This window comes from Capra hircus, chromosome 8 (genome assembly GCF_001704415.2).
Source record: "Capra hircus breed San Clemente chromosome 8, ASM170441v1, whole genome shotgun sequence".
In the NCBI taxonomy this organism is placed as follows: Eukaryota; Metazoa; Chordata; class Mammalia; order Artiodactyla; family Bovidae; genus Capra; species Capra hircus.
This window is the reverse complement of record NC_030815.1, coordinates 110,092,568-110,112,001: the sequence shown is the minus strand read 5'-3', so window position 1 is coordinate 110,112,001 and position 19,434 is coordinate 110,092,568. Positions and strand designations below refer to the sequence as shown.

The 19,434-nt window shown below is 42.4% G+C and overlaps 1 protein-coding gene across 1 annotated transcript in view; it reads left to right on the top strand.

The window, feature by feature from the left end:
- Positions 1 to 19,434, top strand: part of C5 (complement C5) — a 95,518-nt gene that overhangs the window by 37,033 nt on the left and 39,051 nt on the right. The window contains exons 18-22 of the mRNA XM_013966310.2: positions 786 to 876; positions 2,355 to 2,428; positions 3,363 to 3,502; positions 13,528 to 13,755; positions 14,960 to 15,020. Coding sequence (XP_013821764.2) covers positions 786 to 876; positions 2,355 to 2,428; positions 3,363 to 3,502; positions 13,528 to 13,755; positions 14,960 to 15,020 — 594 coding nt within the window. The remainder of the gene's footprint in view (positions 1 to 785; positions 877 to 2,354; positions 2,429 to 3,362; positions 3,503 to 13,527; positions 13,756 to 14,959; positions 15,021 to 19,434) is intronic.

Here is a 19,434-nt window from a genome sequence, read left to right as displayed (position 1 = left end):
AACTGCCTCCAGACAGTAAACCTGGATAATTTTGGGGTTTACCTAATCTGTCTCCCTTCCCTGAGGGATCCCTGATCTGGCTCACTTATGCTCTAATATCTGAAAGCAAGCTGTTGTGTCTGGTTTCTAGTTTTTTTAAGGCAGAAAAGTAACTCTAGTCCGTATCAGAACATCTTGGACATAAGCAGAGATTCTGCTCATTTTTATTAAAGGAAATATAAATAAATGTCTGCGGTAAGGCAAAGAATCGCATAAACTTCCTTATTTTATAAAACAATAACAATTGTTGTGATTTTTAAATGTAAATAACTTTTAAACTTTTACTTATTTATTTGGCTGCACTGGGCCTTAGTTGTGGCATGTGGGATTTAGTTCCCTGACCAGGGGTCAAACCCAGGGCCCCTGCATCAGGAGCCCAGAGTTGTAGCCACTGGACCACCAGGAAAATCCCTGCAATAGATAGGGATTTACTTTATAGGGGTTTACTTTACTTTATATTAGACTTTATAGACTAATTAGTATTTTGTACAATTTTCAGAACATGAAACATTTAGCAATTTAGAAAAAAGTTATTAAATATATTTTTATGCTTTATTCATTTTGTCAGAGCTACTAGTGGAGAAATCCTAGTAGGCCTTTATTGTTTTATTTTGAAACTGCTAAACAAAATGTTTCACTGACCTTTCAGAAATACTTAAGCTATTGATTAATGTCTACATTTAAAAATTCAGCCCTAGGTAGAATTTTTGCTGTTTTTCCATAATCATATATACTTTCCCCCCCAGATGTAAAGTCTCTTTTACCAGTAACCAAACCAGAAATAAGAAGCTATTTTCCAGAAAGCTGGCTATGGGAAGTTCATCATGTCCCGAAAAGGTATTATATTTCTTTGACATTCCTCTGAAAAATACGGAAAATATAACCAAAAATCTGGAAGCTACCCATTTCCCAACAGTTTATTTAGGAGTTAAGATCATACCACCACTGGGTCAAATTTTATTTTACTTTTTTTTTTGACATGTGATTTGTCTGAGAATTAGTTCCACGGCAAGATCAACTCTTGGGGAAGAAGGGTACTATTCCATTCAGCTTCATTCCATTTCAGTTAGTCTTTGCCAAGCACAACTGTGTGCTTTATGCTGTATTACACAGCTGTTTTCATCCTGAAATATCTGTAACTACAAAGCAAACATTGATTAATAGGGAGAAAGGTTCTTTTCCTGTTAAAGTCCTTATTCAGCACTTGTTTATGGAATGCCTACTCTGTACCCGGCACTGAAAACAGTGCTGCTTCCCTGCAGGTCACCCCTCCTCAGGTGGCCAGGAGTGGGGGTGGATGGGATCTCAAAGCACAGACTTTCCAAGGAGCAGTCAAGGCAGTGAGTCCAGGGCCTGACATCCGATTTCTTCTGGGTCCCCCGGTCTCCACCCTTGTCCCGCAGATTCCTCCTCCTCAGTGTCGTCCACTTCATCTGACATTGCCCCTTGCCTTGCATTTCCCTTCATAAGCCTTTCTACCACTGTTCCCCCCCAATGATTGGGTGTATTACCCCTTCAATGAACCCTGTTACACATATCACGCAGTCTAATAACTACCTATCATGTTAAAATGTAAATACTTCCAGAGCAAGGACTAAATTCAGACCAGTTTTATATCCAATACCAGGCCCAGGGTCCAGCTTGCAGAGGCACTGAAAGAAATCTGTTGAATGCATGCACACTGCCTCTGAACTTTTTCTGTCTTATCGGTACAATTTATTTACTGGATATAGACTGTGAACTAACCGCTGGAGAGCAGAACGGCATCAGCGAGTGCTGTATACTCGGTATTTAGTGCTATGCTTGATACAAAGTTGATGCACAATCGTTGATCTTCATCAGAAGCTGAGAATACAAGCTTGATCTTCTTGATCTTCATCAGAAATTTTTAGTTATGTCAGCTTTGTTATGGGCAGTTTTAAGATACATTAGTAGTTTGCTTCCCTTTTTAGAACACACTACGCAATAATCAGTTCATGGGGTCACACAAAAGAGGGAGACGCGACTTAGCAACTAAACAGCAGCGTGATAAACACAATTTTTTCTTTGAACTGTATGTTTTGAGTTTGCAGTGTTTCAAAGGTATCCTTCCGAGTTTGAATTCTCATCATCCCAGTAAAATATGTAAACGTATGGAACGAGTATAAGAGTTACTGGATATATTTTCCTTGCTTGATCTCTCCTTAAGACCTGACGTGACTTTGTTCTGGCGTGATTTCCTTCTTCTAAAGTATGTGAGGCAGAAATTCTGCAAGTTGACAGCTTTGGTTAGCAAATGTCCCACTGTATCTGAATATCAACATTTTAACTTTCAGAAACCAACTGCAGTTTGTGTTACCTGATTCTCTAACTACCTGGGAAGTTCAAGGTGTTGGAATTTCAAACAGTGGTAAGCAAACTGAAGTTATATATTTACGTAAAGAGTGATCTGATTTGGCAAAAACGCAGGGCTTTTTAAAAATTACTGTCTTTTTAGTTTATCCAGAACTTAAGTGGTGCCATTTCTTAAAGTCTGTTTATAGTGTATTACAAGGAGGCTTAGATAAGCTCACATCTTGGACTGTATCAGTCTCCTCTTTTGTTCTCCTATTAGTCATCGTTTTGTAAAGACTGAGGTGAAGCTCCCATTTTTCTTGTTTCATTCTCAGTGACTAGAAGATGGAGTGGTATTAGAGACGAATACAGGATTTCCCTCCTGGACTAGTCCCCTTTTGTGGTGATTTAGTGCAGATTCTTTACAAATAACTTCAGGCCTGGCTTGTTGGTTTGCTTTCTGCTTTGTGTTCTTATAAATCTTGGCTTCCACAACCAAAATTTCATGCCTGTTAAATGGAACCTGTAATGAGTATCTAAAAAAGAGATTTGGTGCTTCAGTTAGTAATCATTCTCACTCCTTAAATAGAATTAAATATTTTTTCGACAAACACAGTTTTCTGTTAATACCAGTAATTATTGAACGAAGATCAATGATATAAGAATAGACCTTAAACTATCTCACCACAAGAAAAACATTGTGTAGTACATATGGTGGTGGATGTTAACTAGACTTATTGGGGTGATCATTTACAATGTATACAAATATCGAATCACTATGTTGTACACCTGAAGTTACTATAATGTTACATGTCAATTATAGCCCAGTTTTTAAAAATCAGTGCATAGGAAATTCAAGGAAAAATCCATAGGGATAACAAGGCAGAGAAAAAACATGATCTAGCATTCATTTTTCCTTGAAGCAAAGCAAATCTGAAACATTTTAGTACTGATAAGGTATTATGGGAATTTCCTAAATCACTTCAACTTTGCTTTTATTTGGGCTGAAGGTATATGTGTGGCTAATACTCTGAAAGCAAAGGTGTTCAAAAGCGTCTTCCTGGAAATGAATATACCGTATTCTGTTGTACGAGGGGAACAGATCCAACTGAGTGGAACTGTTTACAACTATAGAACATCTGGGATTCAGGTAAGTAAATATTTATGGTGCGTCCAATAAATGGGAAAAAATGAAGATGTCCCTAGTCTTCTGAGAATTCTATTAATGAAATTACCATGTACACACACACAAAAAAACCTCTGAAGGGAAGAAGAAAAGTTAAAATCATTCATACAGTTCCCGTTGATGAAGAACACAGTCCTTGAGATAGTCGGCATGCTGTGCGGGCTCTCGTTTGGTTCATCCGTCACCCTGGACTTTGAGTTTCCTGATTTTGCCTCTAACAACCCTTTCCTGTCCTCCTTCGGCCATTCGCACTCTTCACTTTGCATCTTGCCTTCCCCTTGGAAAGCTTTAGTTCAAACATCTCACCTATGGACCACGACCTCCTACCTGTCCTTCTGGCTCATGAAGCTTGATACTTTGTAGCTACACTTCTACAGCAACAGCATTGCTGAAGCTTCCAACTCACTGACTTCAGTACCATTTATTCTTCATTAGCCCTCTCAGGAGAAGGCAGTGGCACCCCACTCAGCACTCTGGCCTGGAAAATCCCATGGACGGAGGAGTCTGGAAGGCTGCAGTCCGTGGGGTCGCTAAGAGTGGGACACGACTGAGCCGCTTCACTTTCACTTTTCACTTTCATGCATTGGGGAAGGAAACGGCAACCCACTCCAGTGTTCTCGCCTGGAGAATCCCAGGGACGGGGGAGCCTGGTGGGCTGCCGTCTGTGGGGTCTCACAGAGTCAGACACGACTGAAGTGACTTAGCAGCAGCAGCCCTCTCATGCTAAAGCCTTTCCTTCACTCCTCATTCGGGTTAGAATTCATAAGCCATCATTGTAATCTCACTGATTAAAAACATACCAGCCCCCTTTACCTTCTTTTGCTCTGGGTTTACTCTGTGAAAAACTCCAGCCTTGGTCAGATCCACCATTCGTCTTCTTTTTCCCAACACATTTCTCAACAAAATTATGTACTAGGCTGACTGATTTCACTTGAAAAATCACAGTCACAGGACTTTATACAGGAACTCAATGCAGTCTGAAAATCTCACTTTATTTAAAAAAAAAAAAAAAGCTGTGATTTCATTCTTAGATATAAGTATTCCAGTGGTCTCCAAAAATTTTGCTTATACCTCCCTAAATTTTTTTTCAGAAAAAAATGTACCCTGTTGGCACGGTTTTAAATTGGCATCTAAAATTTTTCAGCATAAATTCAAAGAATATGCAAATCTATATCTTTGGAAACACTTAAGTATTTATATTTTAAAAATAAATCTATTATATCAAACTTTTATAGAGCAGAACCTAAATACCATAACAATCCATTTTAAAATACCCAAATAAGCTCATTAACAACAGATTATATACCATTCCTTTTATCTGTGAACTTATATTTCCATTCCACTCTCATAAAGTTATATGCTTTAAGCTTGAATGTTCTCCCTCAATTTATCATACTTTGATACGACAAAAATACGTATATACACTGGAATTGAATTATTTTAAGTGTTTTGATTATAAGATTCTAAGTGTCAAGTAATTGCTTGCTGATCTAGTTAAAAATGTACTCGGGTTTTGATAGGTATCATCCTGAATTTGGGCTTCCCAGGTGGTGCCAGAGGCGAAGAACTTGCCTGCCCGTGCAGGAGACTTAAGAGACTCGGGTTTGATCCCTGAGTCAGGAAGGTCCCCTGGAGGAGGGCATGGAGAGAGAATCCCATGGAGAGAGGAGCCCGGCCCCTACCATCCATAGGGTCACAAAGAGCTGGACACAACTGAAATGACTTAGCAGGCACATGCTGAATTTACAAATTACTGTAAGGGAAACTGATGCTGGGAAAGATCGAAGGCAGGAGGAGAAGGGGATGGCAGAGGATGAGATGGTTGGATGGCATCACCAACTCGATGGACATGAGTCTGAGCAAGCTCCGAGAGTTGGTGATGGACAGGGAAGCCTGGTGTGCTGCGGTTCATGGGGTCACAAAGAGTCAGACACGACTGAGTGACTGAACGGACTGTAAGGGAAACTGACCTGCTTACAATATTGAATATTTTACGTCTCTTCATTCTTTTGCTTCATGTGGTAGCTCAGGGGTCAGCAATCTATGGCCCGTGGGCCAAAACTGGCCTGCTCCCTCCTCTTCTAGGGTGGATAAGCTAAGAATGTTTTTCACATCTCCACAAGTTTGGGGGTGGTGGGTGGGAGGTGAAAGGAGCATATGGCATGGCACATCAGAAATATATGGAATCCAGCTCTCAGTGTCCATGAATAAGTTTAAAACTGCACGCATCGGTGTGTGTTGCCTGTAGCAGAGCTTAGCAGCTGTGACACAGACCACATGGGGCGCTTTTACTGCTAGCACTACTGCTCACGGAGTCACGCAAGCGGCGATGCCGTGATTATAACCAGGCGGTATTTTAAGTGTCACGCGTCTCATGGTATTGCCACATTTTATTTCTTTTTTAAATTGTCAATGCATTCTTCGTCACATCGAAACAAGAAACAAGAACATCCACGATATCTTGGGTTAATTACTGGTTAATCACCTTTCTACTTGTGTGCAGATCACACTTCCCTATTTGTTTACGTCTAGTAACTTTGCACTGACACTTGGGCTTTTTCAGTTCAGTTCAGTCGCTCAGTCGTGTCTGACTCTTTGCAACTCCATGGACTGCAGCACTACCTGCAGGCCTCCCTGTCCATCACCAACTCCCGGAGTTTACTCAAACTTATGTCCATTGAGTCAGTGATGCCATCCAACCATCTCATCCTCTGTCGTCCCCTTCTCCTCCTGCCTTCAGTCTTTCCCAGAAGCAGGGTCTTTTCCAATGAGTCAACTCTTCACATCAGGTGGGCAAACTATTGGAGTTTCAGCTTCAGCATTAGTCCTTCCAATGAATATTCTGGACTGAGTTCCTTTAGGATGGACTGGTTGGATCTCCTTGCAGTCCAAGGGACTCTCAAGAGTCTTCTCCAACACCTCAGTTCAAAAGTATCAATTCTTCAGCACTCAGCTTTCTTCATAGTCCAACTCTCATATCCATGCATGACTACTGGAAAAACCATAGCCTTGACTAGACAGACCTTTGTTGGCAAAGTAATGTCTCTGCTTTTTAATATGCTATCTAGGTTGGTCATAACTTTTCTTCCAAGGAGTAACCGTCTTTTAATTTCATGGCTGCAATCACCATCTGCAGTGATTTTGGAGCCCAAAAAATAAAGTCTGCCACTGTTTCCCCATCTATTTCCCGTGAAGTGATGGGGCCAGATGCCATGATCTTCGTTTTCTGAATGTTGAGCTTTAAGCCAACTTTTTCACTCTCTTCTTTCACTTTCATCAAGAGGCTCTTTAATTCTTCTTCACTTTCTGCGATAAGGGTAGTGTCTTCTGCATATCTGAGGTTATTGATATTTCTCCCGGCAATCTTGATTCCAGCTTGTGCTTCTTCCAGCCCAGTGTTTCTCATTGATGCACTCTGCATAGAAGTTAAATAAGCAAGGTGACAATATACAGCCTTGATGTACTCCTTTTCCTATTTGAAATCAGTCTGTTTTTCCATGCCCAGTTCTAACTGTTGCTTCCTGACCCACATACAGATTTCTCAAGAGGCAGGTCAGGTGGTCTGGGATTCCCATCTCTTTCAGAATTTTCCACAGTTTATTGTGACCCACACAGTCAAAGGCTTTGGCATAGTCAGTAAAGCAGAAGTAGATGTTTTTCTGGAACTCTCTTGCTGTTTTGATGATCTAGTGGATGTTGGCAATTTGATCTCTGGTTCTTCTGCCTTTTCTAAAACTGGCTTGAACATCTGTTAAGTTCATGGTTCATGTATTGTTGAAGCCTGGCTTGGAGAATTTTGAACATTACTTTGCTAGCTTGTGAGATGAGTGCAATTGGGCTAGTTTGGGCTTTTTTAACAAAATGATATAGAGACACTGGGCTCTATTGCAGTCCTCTGAAGAGCTTTCATCTTGGATTGCACTTAATCAATCCCAAATTTTGAAATCTCAGTCCAGTTCTTTTAACCTTAGGATGCTTGGAGACTGCGCTGTGCATAATTCAAGGGTTGGCTAGGTTTGAGCAAAGTTTATACACAACTTGGAGCTCCTTGATTTTTCCACTGTGGTGGCTGCACTATACTTTGTCCCTGGGTTCTTCAAGCCAATCAGTTCAGTTCAGTGCAGTCCCTCAGTCGTGTCCCACTCTTTGCGACCCCATGAATCGCAGCACGCCAGGCCTCCCTGTCCATCACCATCTCCCAGAGTTCACTCAGACTCACGTCTATTGAGTCCGTGATGCCATCCAGCCATCTCATCCTCGGTCATCCCCATCTTCTCCTGCCCCCAATCCCTCCCAGCATCAGAGTCTTTTCCAATGAGTCAACTCTTCACATGAGGTGGCCAAAGTACTAGAGTTTCAGCTTTAGCATCATTCCTTCCAAAGAAATCCCAGGGCTGATCTCCTTCAGAATGGACTGGTTGGACCTCCTTGCAGTCCAAGGGACCCTCAAGAGTCTTCTCCAACACCAGAGTTCAAAAGCATCAATTCTTCAGCACTCAGCCTTCTTCACAGTCCAACCCTCACATTCATACATGACCACAGGAAAAACCATAGCCTTGACTAGATGAACCTTAGTCAGCAAAGTAACATCTCTGCTTTTGAATATGCTATCTAGGTTGGTCATAACTTGCCTTCCAAGGAGTAAGTGTCTTTTAATTTCATGGCTGCAATCACCATCTGCAGTGATTTTGGAGCCCCCCAAAATAAAGTCTGACACTGTTTCCACTGTTTTCCCATCTATTTCCCATGAAGTGATGGGACCAGATGCCATGATCTTCGTTTTCTGAATGTTGAGCTTTAAGCCAACTTTTTCACTCTCCTCTTTCACTTTCATCAAGAGGCTTTTTAGCTTCTCTTCACTTTCTGCCATAAGGGTGCTGTCATCTGCATATCTGAGGGTATTGATATTTCTCCCAGCAATCTTGATTCCAGCTTGTGTTTCTTCCAGTCCAACATTTCTCAAAATGTACTCTGCATACAAGTAAATAAGCAGGGTGACAATATACAGCCTTGATGTACTCCTTTTCCTATTTGGAACCAGTCTGTTGTTCCATGTCGAGTTCTAACTGTTGCTTCCTGACCTGCATACAGATTTCACAAGAGGCAGGTCAGGTGATCTGGTATTCCCATCTCTTTCAGAATTTTCCACAGTTTATTGTGATCCACACAGTCAAAGGCTTTGGCATAGTCAATAAAGCAGAAATAGATATTTTTCTGGAACTCTCTTGCTTTTTCCATGATGCAGCAGATGTTGGCAATTTGATCTCTGGTTCCTCTGCCTTTTCTAAAACCAGCTTGAACATCAGGAAGTTCACAGTTCACGTATTGCTGAAGCCTGGCTTGGAGAATTTTGAGCATTACTTTACTAGCGTGTGAGATGAGTGCAGTTGTGTGGTAGTTTGAGAATTCTTTGGCCTTGCCTTTCTTTGTGTAAGATGGCCAATAAGCTGAACCTTCTCAAGGGACTTGCCCATGAATGTCCAGGAGTTTCCGGTGGAGCTGTGGCTCGGCGGTGGCCTGCTGCAGGGCTGGGCACTGAGTGCAGCAGTGTATGCATGGGGCCTGATGGAGGCGGCCACTACCTTCATTATCTACCATAGTCTGGCCTCAGGTCAGATAACAGGGAGGGAACAAAGCCCCGCCCATCAGCAGAAAATTGGATTAAAGATTAAGCTGGTTTTAGAAAAGGCAGAGGAACCAGAGATCAAATTGCCAACATCCGCTGGATCATGGAAAAAGCAAGAGAGTTCCAGAAAAACATCTATTTCTGCTTTATTGACCTTGCCAAAGCCTTTGACTGTGTGGATCACAATAAACTGGAAAATTCTGAAAGAGATGGGAATACAAGACGACCTAACCTGCCTCTTGAGAAATTTGTATGCAGGTCAGGAAGCAACAGTTAGAACTCTACATGGAACAACAGACTGGTTCTAAATAGGAAAAGGAGTACGTCAAGGCTGTATATTGTCACCCTGCTTATTTAACTTCTATGCAGAGTACATCATGAGAAACACTGGACTGGAAGAAACACAAGCTGGAATCAAGATTGCCGGGAGAAATGTCAATCACCTCAGATATGCAGATGACACCACCCTTATGGCAGAAAGTGAAGAGGAGCTAAAAAGCCTCTTGATGAAACTGAAAGAGGAGAGCGAAAAAGTTGGCTTAGAGCTCAACATTCAGAAAACGAAGATCATGGCATCTGGTCCCGTCACTTCATGGGAAATAGATGGGGAAACAGTGGAAACAGTGTCACACTATATTTTGGGGGGCTCCAAAATCACTGCAGATGATGACTGCAGCCATGAAATTAAAAGACACTTACTCCTTGGAAGAAAAGTTATGACCAACCTAGATAGTGTATTCAAAAGCAGAAACATTACTTTGCCGACTAAGGTCCGTCTAGTCAAGGCTATGGTTTTTCCTGTGGTCATGTATGGATGTGAGGGTTGGACTGTGAAGAAGGCTGAGTGCTGAAGAACTGATGCATTTGAACTGTGGTGTTGGAGAAGACTCTTGAGGGTCCCTTGGACTGCAAGGAGATCCAACCAGTCCATTCTGAAGGAGATCAGCCCTGGGTGTTCTTTGGAAGGAATGATACTAAAGCTGAAACTCCAGTACTTTGGCCACCTCATGTGAAGAGTTGACTCATTGGAAAAGACTCTGATGCTGGGCAGGATTGGGGGCAGGAGGAGAAGGGGACAACCGAGGATGAGATGGCTGGATGGCATCACTGACTCGATGGACGTGAGTCTGAGTGAACTCCAGGAGATGGTGATGGACAGGGAGGCCTGGCGTGCTGCAGTTCATGGGGTTGCAAAGAGTCGGACACGACTGAGCAACTGAACTGAACTGAGCATGGTCTTGCCTATCAGAATAAGACCCAGTTTCCCTCTCAGTTGATCTCTCCCATCAGGAAGCTTCCATAAGCCTCTTATCCTTCTCCATCATAGGGCAGGAAGAATGAAAACCACAATCACAGAAAACTAACCAATCTGATCACACGGACCACAGCTTGTCTAACTCGATGAAACTATGACCCATGCTGTGTAGGCCACCTAGGATGGACGGGTCATAGAGGAGAGTTCTGACTAAATGTGGTCCACTGGAAAAGGGAATAGCAAACCACTTCAGTATTCTTGCCTTGAGAGAACCCCATAAACAGTATGAAAATGCAAAAAGATAGGACACTGAAAGATGAACTCCCCAGGTTGGTGGTGCCCAATATGCAACTAGAGATCAGTGAAGAAATAACACCAGAAAGAATGAAGAGACAGAGCCAAAGCAAAAACAATACCCAGCTGTGGATGTGCCTGGTGATAGAATTAAAGTCCGATGCTGTAAAGAGCAATATTGCATAGGAACCTGGAATGTTAGGTCCATGAATCAAGGCAAACTGGAAGTGATCAAACAGGAGATGGCAAGAGTGAATGTCAACATTTTAGGAATCAGCGAATTAAAATGGACTGGGATGGGTGAATTTAACTCAGATGACCATTATATCTAGTACTGTGGGCAGGAATCCCTTAGAAGAAATGGAGTAGCCATCATGGTCAACAAAAGAGTCCGAAATGCAGTACTTGGGTGCAATCTCAAAAACGACAGAATGATCTCTGTTTGTTTCCAAGGCAAACCATTCAATATCACAGTAATCCAAGTCTATACCCCGACCAGTAACACTGAAGAAGCTGAAGTTGAATGGTTCTATGAAGACCTACAAGACCTTCTAGAACTAACACCCCAAAAAGATGTCCTTTTCATTATAGGGGACTGGAATGCAAAAGTAGGAAGTCAAGAAACACCTGGAGTAACAGGCAAATTTGGCCTTGGAATGCGGAATGAAGCAGGGCAAAGTCTAACAGAATTTTGCCAAGAGAAAGCACTGGTTTTAGCAAACATGCTCTTCCAACAACACAAGAGAAGATTCCACATATGGACATCACCAGACGGTCAATAATGAAATCAGATTGATTATATTCTTTGCAGCCAAAGATGGAGACGCTCTATATAGTCAGCAAAAACAAGACCGGGAGCTGACTGCAGCTCAGATCGTGAACTCCTTATTGCCAAATTCAGACTTAAATTGAAAAAGTAGGGAAAACCCCTAGACCATTCAGGTATGACCTAAGTCGAATCCTTTGCAATTATACAGTGGAAGTGAGAAATAGATTCAAGAGATTAGATCTCATAGACAGAGCGCCTGAAGAGCTATGGACGGATGTTCATGACATTGTACAGGAGGCGGTGATCAAGACCGTCCCTGAGAAAAAGAAATGCAAAAATGGTTGTCTGAGGAGGCCTTAGAAATAGGTGAAAAGGGAAGAGAAACGAAAGGCAAAGGAGAAAAAGAAAGATATACCCATCTAAATGCAGAGTCCCAAAGGATAGCATGGAGAGATAAGAAAGCCTTTCTCAGCGATCAATGCAAACCAATAAAGGAAAACAATGGAATGGAAAGACTAGAGTTCTCTTCAAGAAAATTAGAGACACCACGGGAACGTTTGAAGAGACTTGAGGAGAACTACAGGCTTTTCATTGTATTGTTTTCCTCTATTGGATTGCGCTGATCGCTGAGGAAGGCTTTCTTATCTCTCCATGCTATCCTTTGGGACTCTGCATTTGAATGGGCATGCCTTTCCTTTTCTGCTTTGCCTTTAGCCCTCAGGTTAAAACTAAAAAACCAGGACCCTTCCCCAATGTCCTTCCTTTCTTCTGAGGGTCACCTTCTCTTCCAGTCTCTAGTGACTTCAGATAGCTTTTTTTTTTTTAATACATGTTTTGTCTAGAGCTTATAATTTTATTTTCAGAATAGTTATCTAGTAGGAACTGATAATTGTTTCCAAAAGCAGAACCACTGCCAAAGTTTTTGTTTTTTGTTTTTGATAATTTGTTTCAGTTTCAGAAGTTCTTTTCTTATCTCATTTACTAAGAGTTTTTATGATGAATTCATGTTGAATTATCGAATGTCTCTTCTTATCTGTTCTTCCCTACCCTACCCACGATCTCCTGAGGGAATCATTGGCTTCGGGTGACCCGAAAGTCCTCTTTTAAATCCTGCCTCAGCCACCCTGGCTGTTGTGTTTCCCAGGAAGATAGTTAAGAGGAAAAATGAACTTGCCATTTTTGAGAAATTCCTCAAAATTAGGTGTTGAATGTTGGTCCTCCTTGTTTACCCGCTTGATTTATTCTGGATCATACAGATTTGTTCTTTGGGGGATAGATCTGTCAGGTCATTAGATTTTGGAGCGGAGATGGAAAATGCTCACTATTTGAGCCGGAAGTCAGTAGGTGTCATTATTCTCCCCGTCACAAAGCCGCAGTGGAGGGCCATGTGCTCTGGGCACACGGAAAGTGGCAGAGCCAAGATTTGAACTTAGATCTTCCTGGAGCCACAGTCTGGCTGTATAATGGGATGCAAATGGGAAGTTAATGAGAAGCAAGATTGGAAAAGCTAGTGGGGACATATTAGTCAGGGCCTTGAATGCCAGGAGATGGAGTTCCAGTCTTTCATAAAACCACTTATTGAACACGAAAGGCTGAGCTGTAAGATACAAAGATGAATAAGACACACGGCCTACCTGAGCCTGGGTTCCCACTGTCTGTCATAAACATGTAAAGAGATGGTGTAACAAACGCTATCGTGGCAACATGGACAGAGAACTCCAGTAGCGTTATACTCGATTTCGTAGGTAACAGTCTAAGGAAGATTAGACGTTTCTGAGCCAGTGCTGAGCTTTCTGGACATCGTGGCACATTGCTGAATGTGTGTTTGCTCAGTCATGTCTGACTTTTTGTAATCCTATGGACTGTAATTCACCAAGTAGCAACTGGTATGTGTGTTTTAGAAAATCTGAAATGAACTTTCTCTTAGAATATGAGGGATTATCTGACAGGTACCGGGGAGAATTTGTGTCCAGACGAACATAGTCAGGGCGTGCTGTCCCTATTATAAAGTGTTTTGAAGTCATTGTTCACTGGTGATATTTCAGTTCTGTGTTAAAATGCATCCTGTGGAGGGGATCTGTTCATCGGGAAGCCCAGGCACTGACTCTCAGGGGAGAAGATTCTCCAAGTGTGTGCCCCAGAAAATCGAGGGTTCCTCCAACCACCTGGTTACCTTCACCGTGCTTCCTCTGGAGATCGGCCTCCACAACCTCAGCTTCTCACTGGAGACTTCAGTTGGAAATGAAATCTTAGTAAAAACACTACGAGTGGTGGTAAGGAAAAGATTCTTTTTAAAACTTCTTTCATAAATACTTTTTTCTTTCTGGAAAAAGAAGTTATCAGCAACTCGTGTTTAAGTGATTCAGAAAGAGAGACAGAAAGAGAAAGTGATAACAAACATAATAAAATGTTAACATGTCGGGGAATCTGGGTGGAGGCTATCTCAGATATTTTTGGACTGCTCTTATAACTTTTAAGTCTGAAATTATGTTTTTAAAATTTAAATGAAACAATGATACTTGCTCTCCGTAGAACGTATGAAATACCAAAAAACTACAGAGAAGAAAATTAAAATCACCAATAACCCCTACAACCAGAAATATCTAATTTTAACATTTTGGTATTTCATTTTTTGAAGAATTTTTTCCCCCAACGCTTTTGGAAAATGTTTTGAAATCTGTGCCAGACATTATGCTAAGTACTGGAGCTACAGCAATAACTAAGACAGGACTTAGGAACTTAATAGTTTAAAATTTATAGTCAAGAAAAGTTTCCATTTTGTAACTGAGTAAACAGGTTAAAAAGGGGAAGAAAACTGTCATTTCTTAAATGCTATCATTCCTTAAAAGCTATCATTCTTAAATGCTATCAGTTCACATGTTCTCATGTTATTCTTGACAAAAATCTTAAGGACACAACTGGGCCTTCCTAGGTCTTCATTCCCTGAGTTCTGTTTTCAGCCGTGAAATTGACTTCAGTGAGCATACATCGGCTTATTGTGTGCAAGGCATGTTCTGTGTTCTGTGCATCTTTGCGTGGTATTCCACGCACAGATTCTGGAGCCACGCTGCCTGAGCTCGAATCCAGGCTCCACTACCTCCTAGCAGTGTGACATCATATAAGTTTCTTGACCTCTCTGGTTGTCGATTTCCTCATATGTCATGTGGGAGTAATAATAGCGATTACTTCATGGAGTATTTTTGAGGTTGGATGAGCTAATACATACAGAGCACTCAGATCAGTTACCTGACACATATAATCCCTTCTATCTCAGTGTTTGCTCTGCTTATCATGCACATAGCCAGAAAATTTTGTTCCTGGATGTATGCATATAAGTTTTAAAACGTATTTTGCCTTGTCCAAAAATCAATCAATAAAAAAAAAATTTAATTGGAAAAGTAGTCACATTGACCCAAGCATTCAAGTCATATAAATTTAGTTATGTTCTTAACTGGATGTTTTTTGCCTTTATTTTAGCCAGAAGGTGTCAAAAGGGAAAGCTACGCTGGTGTTACTCTGGATCCACAGGGTATCTATGGTAGGCAAAATGATTTTGTATTTTATATGCTGTCTTTTGCTCAAGAGAGATGTGCAACCTGAAACATTATTTTTAAAAATGTTGATTGTGTAGAATCAGAAACACCCGCTTCCTCGTTCACTGTCACTTTTCGCAGCGTAGGTTCGCATCTCGATGGGCTTAGAGCAAAGAAAACCCCAGTAGCTGCGCTTTTGTTTTGCTTTTGGCCACATCGGCTGGGTTTGGAGATCTTACTTCCCGGACTAGGGATCAAACCCAGGCAGTGAGAGTACCAACCCCCAACCACTGGCCTGCCAGGGAATTCCCCAGATGACCCCGTAAGTTTCAAACGCAAAACATCGAAATAGTGTCAGTAGCCTCGCTTCCCGTGTGTGTCAGTCATTTTATCCTTCACTATATTTTCTTATAGAACCATCAATCCAATGAACACCTAAGAAAAAGGCATTTACGTTCTTAAATTTACACGCTTATTTGAAAACACAGTAATGCTGATTACTTAAGAAAGCCATTCCCCATTGTTCCCGCTTCCTTGCTTCCCCTCCAACTAAGATATTCTAAATGAAAGTTAGAATTGTGCAAGCATTTGAGCACTTAATCAAAGCCTAAATACACAGGTATTTATGAAATTTAGAATGTTCTCAGTTAACAGTTCTTTTCACCAAAAAAGACAGACTGCTGTAGTTCTTAATAAATAGTTAAAATTTGCCTACTATTGCATTGTATCATTTTTCTTTTCTTTCAGGGATACAGTAATGGGGGGTGGGCGGGGGGAGTTTGTTTGTTTTTTTAAAATAAATCAAGACCACTATACTTAGAGTGATATTTCCTCTGGCAAAGCGAAGAATTAATATTTACATTTCAAATCAGCCCAAATTGAATAAGGTTGACTTCATGCAAACTTTTCTCTAATTTTATCTCCACACAAATTTCCTTCCACCCTGTGAAGGATCTATGGGGAGAGTTGCTGGGGGGGGCAGGGGGCGGTCGGGAGCGGATTTCTCTCCACACCAGCCTCCTCTGGGAGAACGGAAGGTTAGAGGAGTTCTCTGAGGCCAGATCGCCAGGGACCTGCTGCCTTAGGGCCGTGCCCCGAGCGTTCTGAGGTTCTGGCCTCATGCGGTCACGTCACACCTCAGAGCCACTGCTTCCTTGCCTTCCTTTCCTCTTCACCCTTGAGCCTGCCATTCTCACGTCACTGCAAACAGCTTTCCAGAGCAGCCCTGCCTCACCCCTCCTAGGTGGGAACCTGAGGGCCACAAGATGGCAGTGATCTTTTATCTGGAAGTAGATCTCTCCATCAAAAATCTTGGTTAAAAAAAAGGATCTATGCCTCTTTCCAATCTCGTCATGTGACTTTTTTCGCTCGTTATTTTAGACAACTTAGATTCACGCAACTTTGTTACTTTCCAGAGTGCTAAAAAGGGTAAAGATGAGTATCGGTTCTTTCCAGTTTATTTCGAAGATTGTATTAAACACTTCTAATCTGTATATATTGGAGTTGGTATAAAGAATGAGACTCTATGGGCTTCCCGGGTGGCTCAGCTGTAAAGAATTCACGAGCAATATAGCCGGTGCAGAAGACTTGGGTTCCTTCCCTGGCTTGAGTCTGGAAGCGAGCACGGCAGCCCACTCCAGTATTCTTGCCTGGAGGCTCCCAGGGACAGAGGAGCCTGGCGGGCTGCGGTCCCCAGGGCTGCGCAGACGCAACGAGACATGACCCGACTAAGGCGGCTGAGCGCACGTGCACGCGTGATACTTCACAGAGGCTTTTGTTTTTTTTTTTTTAAAAAAAAGGCTAAAAAAATTTTGGAAAAGTAAACAGACAATAATGGTAGAGGAAATCTGAGGAAAACACCAGTGAGAGAGGATGAGGCATCAAAACAAATTGCAAAGTCGTAGTAAGTAAAATTATGTGACATCAGCTTAAAAAGAGACTAAACACAGAAACTCAAACCACAAGACTAGCCTAGCCTTTGGTTCCTGCTTTCTCTGCCTGACAAGCTCTCTCCCCAGTTCTTATCTTGGATGCAAAGAGTTTAGCTCTTCAGCCCCCTCAGTTCCCAGCACATTGTCACCATCAGTCTGGACAGGGCCCTCCCATGTTTTATTTCCTCATTCCTGACCCCTGCAACCACTTCCCTTTCTTCAAATGCCCCCACTCTGATATGCTTGGTATCTGTCTTTGAGTAGGGAAGTAAGGTTATTTTGTGTGCGTGTGGTTTTTTCCAACATATGAAAGGTGGTGTGCTATAGATCCTGTTCTAGTTAAGTTTTTAAACTCAGTACTTTGTTTTAAACTAGTGTTTCTATTGCTATGCATACATTTGACTCACTGCTTCTTACACAGTATTTCAGAGTATATTCTGTTACCGAACTCAAGTTCATCTGCTTGCTGCTCAAAAGGCAATATTTTGAGAGGCAAATGTCAACAGAAAGGAAAGATGTTTAATCAGAAAAGCTGGCAATCTGGCAGGAAAGTATACTGATGTCTGAAGACCGACTCCGAAGATTCTGCTCAGCTACGACAGGTTTTTGGGCTTCGTAGATGGCTCCGTGGTGAAGAATCTGCCTGCAACGCAGGAGATGCAGGGTCGATCCCTGGGATGGGAAGATTCCCCAGAGAAGGAAATGGCAGCCCACTCCAGTGTTCTTTCCTGGAAAATCTCATGGACAGAGGAGCCTGGTGGGCTACAGTCCACAGAGTCTCAAAAGAGTCAGAGTCAGACACAACTTGCCTACTAAACAATGGCAGTTTTTAAAGGAGAAGGGGGCAGCGTGTCAGTGAATCATGGAGGCAGGAGGTTGAGTTCTGCATCATTCCCCGCTGTGTGCAGACTGGCTGACTCTTAAGATGTTATCTTGCCCACATCATTTGCCTACGGGATTTCTAAAGCGGCTATTAGATGTAGAGAGCTAGTCATTCTTTTTTTTAAAAAAAAATTTGTTTCATATTGGAGTATAATTGATTAACAATGTGTCAGTTTCAAGTGTACAGCAAAGGGATTCAGTGACACGTATATATGTATCCTTTCCAAATTATTTTCCCATTTAGGTTATTACAGAATATTGAGTACTCTTGCCTGGAAAATCCCATGGACGGAGGAGCCTAGTGGGCTGCAGTCCATGGGGTTGCTGAGAGTTGGACACGACTCAGTGACTTCACTTTGACTTTTCACTTTCATGCATTGGAGAAGGAAATGGCAGCCCACTCCAGTGTTCTTGCCTGGAAAATCCCAGGGACGGGGGAGCCTGGTGGGCTGCCATCTATGGGGCTGCACAGAGTCGGACACGCCTGAAGCGACTTAGCAGCCTGAAGCGACTTAGCAGCAGCAGCAGCAGCAGCAGCAGCAGCAGCAGCAGCAGCAGCGGCAGCAGAATATTGAGTGGGAGTTCCCTGTGGAGTGGTCATTCTCTAAACTGCTTAATTCTTCATTCTTGCTTCTTTTTATCCACAGGTTAGGCAAGAATCAAGAGGTTAGGCAAGGCATGGTGTACATTTAGGAGAGCACAATTTAGGAGTTAGGTTAAGCAGCCTAGTGATCTCATTCCTATAATTGTTGATAGGTTCCTTTAAAGTTAGAGGGGGACAGAAATGGCCAAACAGGGAAAGGGCATAAGAACTGCTGTCAATTCCCTATTGTCAAATATCATTCCATTTCTGTGCGATCAGGGGTGACAGTCCGTCTTCTGTAATCTCTCCATGCTGACACTCTGACCGTATTCTCAGAGTGAAATCTGCCAACACGAGTCTGTAGCATCTCTGATGACAGTCTTAGCTGCCTGCTTACATATGCGGGCAGAGCAAGCTACAGTTATCTCGATGCCCACAAGATACAGTTTATTATGAGCAATAATGTGAATCCCACTCTCTTGAAGCCAGATCTTGGAATTGTGCCAGACATTCAAGACTGCTCAAGATGGAGCTGCTTAGGTCACGGCTACAGCCTGGCCATCACAGTATTTCCCCCCGGTCCTAGTTACAGCGTCTGCAAAACAGTTTAGGAACGTGCACCAGACAGTCTGTGACCATTGCCTTAATCATCAACTACTTTTTGTACTTACTTGGGAGCTGGGGGGGCTGCAGGGTTCTGCTTGGCTCTGATTCCACCACCATTTCGCTTACCCACTTCCTACTGACAGATTCCCCACCACCATCGACAGTGCTGCAGTGAACATCCCTTTTCACCTCCCTTTACACATCTGTGTGGGCATCTATCTGGTCTGTTTCTCAGCGTTGAACTGCTGGGTCAAAGGGCATATGCATGTTGAATATCATTTACTTCTGACACGCTGCTCCTCAGAATGGCTCTACTATTTACACCTCCACCAGCACTGCGGGAGGATTCTTCTCATTCCACGCCCACTCACCTCTAAAGTGTGCCAGTTTTGAGGGGCGTAAAGCAGTATCTCATTA